The 6,841-nt window shown below is 39.6% G+C and overlaps 1 protein-coding gene across 1 annotated transcript; it reads left to right on the top strand.

Annotated features, from left to right (window-relative positions):
- Positions 1-5,916: 5,916 nt before the first annotated feature.
- On the top strand, positions 5,917-6,582 carry LOC125777526 (uncharacterized). The gene has a single exon (XM_049452632.1). It carries the CDS (start codon positions 5,917-5,919, stop codon positions 6,580-6,582), a length of 666 nt encoding a protein of 221 aa, XP_049308589.1.
- The last annotated feature ends 259 nt before the right edge of the window (positions 6,583-6,841 follow it).

Raw genomic sequence — 6,841 nt, 5'->3', positions numbered from 1 at the left:
CTGTAATTCTGTCGGTAAATTTCTGGATTTATGCTTTACTAATTGTGATTTTTTTGCTAATAGAATAGCTCCTATGGTTCCAGAGGACAAATACCATCCCACTATTGGAATTGAAGTTACACGACATGAGACTATCAGACAGAAAACGGTAGAATACTTGGACTTCAAAAAAGCCGACTACGGTGCTTCTAAATAATTTTTTTCTTCAAACAAACTGGATTCCTATGTACGAATTGAAGGATATTAATAGTATGGTAGAACACTTTTACGGAATCATTTCTGAAGGGATTAATAACTATGTGCCGCACTCGGTAAGAAAGGATTACAATTATCCTGTTGGTTTAGTAGACTTCTAATTCACAAGATTAAATTGAAAAGGACAGCGCACACAGATATAAGTGCTCTGGAAGTTACATGGACTATGAAATTTTTAGGAAAACTGAGAAAAGAATGTAAAAGGTTATGTAGTCAATGCTATAGAAACTTTACCAAAGGCGCTGAGGAGAAGATCAAATCTGACCCTGTATATTTCTGGAAATTTATAGAATGAAAAAAAGCACAGCCAAAGGAATACCGTCTAGTATGGAGTGGAATGACGTCAAGGCGGAAGGTGCGGATAGTGTATTGACTTGTTTGCGGATTTCTTTAGCAGTATTTATCAGGAAGTGAACACATTACTACAAGAGGACATCACATTCTCATTGGAGCGGCTGAAAAGTTGTAATAGCAACTTGGAAGATCTTGAAATCACTTTTGATGAATTATTGAAAAGGATGTTAGCTCTTGATCCTTAGCAAAGGCCCAGGCCCAGATGGTATTTCGAAATTCTTTCTAAGAGAATGTGCTGTGGGTTTGTGTGAACCACTGAGCTTTCTGTTAGACAAATCATTAAAATTGGGAATTTTTCCCAATTGCTGGAAAGATGCATACGTAGTACCTGTATTTAAGGCTGGAAGAAAGATTGACGTGAGTAACTATAGACAAGTCTGCATTCAATCCGCATTACCCAAGCTGTTTGAAAAGTTGATAAATGGTCAGATTGAAACATGGTTTAAGGAATATCTGATCAGACAGCAACATGGATTCGTCAAGGGAAGATCAACCACACTCGAACGCTCATGATGTACGTAGAATATATCTTACAGCATTGGTCTAAAAAACTTGAGGTCCATGGCACTATATACGGACTTTAGTAAAGCGTTTGATATGGTGAACCATGAAGTCCTGTTGCTAAAGCTGAAGAAATATGGTATCACGGGTTGTATATATAAATGGTTTGAATACGTACTTGAGTGGAAGAAGACTCCGTGTAAAGATTAATGACTCCATCTCTAGAGAGTTCAAGGTGACATCGGGTGTACCACAAGGGTCACACTTAGGGCCTCTACTGTTCTGTATCTTTGTTAATGATATTGGAGCGGAATTTACATCTCGGTACTCACTTCTTCGCTGATGATTCTAAAAACTATAGGTGCATTGAGAACATCGGTGACACGTATGCACTTCAAGAAGATATAAAGCAAGCTGGTGAGATGGTGTGAGTTTAATAAATTTAAGCTTAACGTGTGAGAAATGTGCAATCATTAAATATAGCCGTAAATCTGAAGTTAATCAACACCTTTATTATATGGGTAATGATATAGTTAAACAAGTAGGGTCGATAAAAGATCTTGGAATACATATGGACAGTAAACTCACATTTGTTGGTCACATAAATAATATTGTAGCCAAAGCCAATAACATCCTAGGTAGCCTGTTGAGAACAAGTAAAGATTTTTGAGCACGGTAGTACGCTGATTGGTCTGTTCAATGCACTAGTGAGGCCAGTGTTGGAGTATGGATGTGTAGTCTGGGATCCAATCTATAGTTATCAAATTGATAAATTGGAGTCAGTACAAAAAAAGTTTAACAAACACTTAAAACATCGTCACAACATGAGTAAAGACTCAAGAGGTGCAACTGATGCACTAGAACCTAGTAATCCCACACTGGCCAATAGGAGAAAATATCTAGCCTTCTGCACCGGAGCTAATATCATTAATGGACATTGGGACGTTCCAGAGTTGGTGGAAATATTTGATTTCGTGGAGTACAAAAGTAAACTTGCGAAAGTCAAGAGTTATTGAAGTACCAATAGTTAGATCGAGATACAACACTCGTGCACCGACCTATTGATTCTGATCTTAACTAATTCTAACATTTGTTATTATTTTCTTTTCTTCAAAGTATTATTATTCTTCCAAAATTTCTCTCTTAATACTCAACATGTAAAAGAAAAAAATCTATGTATAATTGCTGAGTGCGTTAATAAATAAAAATAAATAATCATTTATTTGCAATTTTCTACCTTTTTTCCCAATGTAACGCAGCTTGATAAACAACATTTTTTTGGTTTCTGATCCGGAGCGTAAATGTACAGAGAAGATGGTTTTCCAACTTCGTGAACACGCCACGTATATCTAGCCGTGTGAAAAACATAGCATTTCCAAATTTATGCCACGACTATGCGACAATCCTGTTGATCGTCATCTCAAATTCAATTTTCACTGGAAACGGAATACGTTTGAAATGAAATGGCAATCGTCACAAAACAGATTGCGAAACATCATAACAGCTGATCCAACTTTGAGACGCAAAATGATGCGGTGGCATACCAAGCCTCTCCAAAGAATTTAGAAATTCCACTGGATAACTCACGGTATCGTCTTCATTGTCAAGACGATCGATCGATGTGTATGGCCGCAAGTCTTCCGGAGTTTGGCTTTGAGTCTCCCAGTTTAAGTCAAAAACATCGCTATTTTTGGGAGCTGACATTGCGCGTGCTCTTAAGGAATTGTAGTTACAATAATTTGCCCAATGTCCGAACATTCGTGATGAGTTCATCTTTCGTGAATTGATAAACCACAGATGGAATTGATATCAAACCACCGGAAGTATCAACTGGAATTGACCCATTTCCAATTTTAGCTAGGACGATGTAAAATGTCTCCGACAATGTCATTTTGTTCGTATCCAATAATTGACTTGGATTTGAAGGCTGATATGTCGAAATGATCTTCGCGAAAAGTGTGCAAACTTCAATCGCATGCGAAGTAGCTATCGCATCGGTCCCATCGTTTGCTTGCAGCGATTACCAGTTTCCAACAATTGTAATTGCTGACATGCTTCTCAAAAAGTTGCACACACCGTACCATTCACAGTACGCAATGACTCAAATGAAATTGAACAGCGTACATTAATCAATAGCAACCGAAGGTAGAAGCAATCGTCGTTTTTTGGGTGCATTGTGTAAATTCGTCCTAATGCATAAGTTGAGAACACATCTGGATGTCAATCTACTGGTTGGCCTTGCTTCCTGTGTAACTATTTCTTCGATGATGCATTCCATGTATAACTTCAAGGTATTTCCGAATAGAGCAATGTTATAGCAAACGGATCACTAACGAAAGTTGAGAAAAAACTCGTCAATGGTAATTTTGTTGCTGGCGGTGTTTCCATTGGCTGTATTGTATTCTCTGGGTTGAAATAGACTTTTTGGTCAGTCTCCAAATTAACTGCAAGACACACAACTGTCGTGTTTGTGTTTCCGAAAGAAAAGCACATGGATAGTTTTCGTGCATTTATTGTCAGACATACAAACCGAAGTAGGATTGTGGTTTCCGAAAGATCCATGAACCTTATTGGTTTTCATCACTTCGTATAATACTGGATCTTTCTCTGCATCAGAAATTTCCGCAGAAATGAGTTCATCAATTTTATCTGATGTAACAACCATCCACCATTCAAAGAAGAATGTGTACGTGCGACAAACCTCTTTTTTTGCACTCAACAGAGTACATCTACATAGCATCTAACAGCACCACATATACCAACATTACTCCAAGATAGAGTACATGAAACATCGTAACTGTGGTTTGAAAAGTCCCTGCTGTGGCATGGTGATGATCGCTTGCTGATTGACCGCGATCCATAATTCCGCACGTATGTCATCACATCCTGGGAGTACCTCTTGCCTTGCCTTGGGCTACCATACGTTGATGGCAAAAAGAACGCCGACCGATATTACGACGACCTCTTCAAAAAATTTAAATCTGCAATTGAAACATGTGAAACACACATAAAGTTTTCACTGAATAATTTTCAAAAATGTTTCTTTTGAATAGTCGGAATAAAAAAGAAAGCGACCGAAATTGAACGATTCACATAATTTACAAATCAAAATATTGAAAAACAATAGAAACAAAAATTTAAAAAAAATGTGTGTGAAAGAAAGCTAATTTTTGGAATTGTCCAATTTTGCGACTTTTCCTCACGAAAAGCATACGGTTTTTTTATTTCCAAACCTTCCCCGATCCACAGAGGACAACCTCTGAAAATTTCATTAAGATTGGTGCAGCCGTTCTCTCAGCCTTACTAATGAACAAACATTCATTCGTTTGTATGACAAAAGGAAAACAGCTGTTTTTAGGGTTATTCGATTTTTTTTTGCCGTAAAAAACATCCTTGAACCTCAACGAACATTTAGGAAAAGGAATCGACCAAATAGATGGAGGTGTTGTGGAGTTATGCGCTTACCAACACATTTTGCGATTCATTTTTGTATATGTATAAGATGAGTGTTTTTTAAAAATAGTAAGACTACATATTTTTTAACGCTTGTTTAGTAATGAGATCTTGAATGTAGTCGACCTATGCTTCGAGACATAGAAATTTGCTGGAAATATTTTGCATATTTTGGTATCAGCATTACACAGATACGCATTTAAAGTTGACTAGTCTGCTCTTAAAAAACTGTATTCTTAATTATCAATGACCAATTTAAAATAAAAAATAGTTCGAGCTGCAGTGCTAAATATAGAAGGTACCATATTCTATACGAGTGCACAGCAGCTGGTGTATGCCGATGATATTGATATCATTGGCCTCAACAACCGCGCCGTTAGTTCTCTTTCTCCAGACTAAACAAGGAAGCAACGCAAATGGGTCTGGCAGTGAACGAGGGCAAGACGAAATATCTCCTGTCATCAAACAAACAGTCTTCGCACTCTCGACTTGGCTTCCACGTCATTCTTGACAGTCATAACTTCGAAGTTGTAGATAGTTTCTTTTATTTAGGAACCAGTATAAATACTAGAAACAATGTGAGCCTGGAAATCCAACGCAGGATAACTCTTGCCAACAGGTGCTACTTCGGACTGAGTAGGCAATTGAGAAGCAAAGTCCTCTCTCGACGAACAAAAACCAAACTCTATAAGTCACTCATAATTTTCGTCCTGCTATATGGTGCAGAGGCTTGGACGATGACAACAGCCGATGAGTCGACGTTACGAATTTTCGAGAGAAAGGTTCTGCGAAAGATTTGTGGTCCTTTGCGCATTGGCCACGGCGCATATCGCATTCGATGAAACGATGAGCTGTACGAGATATACGACGACATTGACATAGTTCAGCGAATTAAAAGACAGCGGCTACGCTGGTTAGGTCATCTTGTCTGGATGGACGAAAACACTACATCTCTGAAAGTATACGGCACAGTACCCGCCAGGAGAAGCAAAGCAAGAGGAAGACCTCCACTCCGTTGGAAGGACCAAGTGGAGAAGGACCTGGCTTCGCTCTGAATATCCAATTGGCGCCACGTAGCGAAAAGAAGAAACGACTGGCGCGCTGTTGTTAACTCGGCTATAATCGCGTAAGCGGTGTCTACGCCTGCAAAGAAGAAGAAAAAGTTCCATGTCCGCAATGGTAGTAGAAGATCAACTACAACATCTAAGACATATGCAGCTATGTTCGTCTGTATGGCCTCAGTAGCAGTACGTATAGAAGTTGCGGAGAATTTGAGTACGGGATTCTTTATAGCCGTTTACTACCGATATATTAGTTGCCGCGGTATTTGTGCTAAGCTCTTCGGGCACCGAGATGGTAGGCGCTGATAGACAAATGCGTGAAGATGTGAAGGAGTGGGTATCCTTATATGCGCAACAGCACGTTGCTCATGTTGATACTCGATGGAAGTTCATTACCCCCGCTGCGCCACATCATGGTGGTATCTGGGAAGCAGCGGTCCGCTCGGCCAAGAAGCATTTACTTCGCATTATGGGCCAACACTCATTGCGATATCATGAGCTCTTAACGCTATTGACAAGGATTGAAGCTTGTCTTAATTCACGACCAATTGTAGTCTTACATGATGACCCCGAAGGAGGACTAGCCTTAACGCCAAGTGATTTCATAAGTGGCCGACCAATAAATTGCCGTCCTGAGCCACCGCTACCAGATATACCGCACAACCGCCTCCATTATTGGCAGCGCTTGCAAGTAATGTTCGAACAATTTTGGAAACGCTGGCAAAATGAATATCTGAATTCGCTTCAGGCCCGTACCAAGTGGATGAGGCCTGAACCAAACCTCCAAATAGGAGATATCGTACTTATTCCAAATGAGAATTTTCCACCCGCTCGTATCACGGACACCCATCCAGGCAGCGATGGTCTTGTCCGCGTCATTACGATAGAATACAATGGAGATCGGTTGACGGACGAAGGCATGCACGTCAAACGCCACTGTCAACGTCCTGTAAGGTAAGACTAACCGGAATACTTCTGAACCGCGAGGATTCAGCCGGGGAGGATGTTCCAGATTGAGATATTGTATAGGGTATAATTCCCCATTTAAGTTTATCGTCTGATTGTAGCGTTATTTCTTCTAACCTTTGTAATTTGCGTTCAGCTATTGACGTATAGGCATATGCATGTACATTAGAGTGTGCCATTCTGAGGCAACTTTTTTTTCCAACTGAAAAACAGGCTCAAAACTTTCGAAAATGTGTAAAAAAAAGTCACTC

The sequence above is a fragment of the Bactrocera dorsalis genome, chromosome 1 (assembly GCF_023373825.1).
Source record: "Bactrocera dorsalis isolate Fly_Bdor chromosome 1, ASM2337382v1, whole genome shotgun sequence".
Taxonomy (NCBI): Eukaryota; Metazoa; Arthropoda; class Insecta; order Diptera; family Tephritidae; genus Bactrocera; species Bactrocera dorsalis.
The sequence above is the reverse complement of the archived record's forward strand: the minus strand, read 5'-3'. Positions and strand labels throughout refer to the sequence as shown.

What these genes read in the sequence shown, in the direction of transcription:
- LOC125777526 (XM_049452632.1), top strand. Translation starts at nt 5,917, where the DNA reads ATGGTAGGCGCTGATAGACAAATGCGTGAAGATGTGAAGGAGTGGGTA.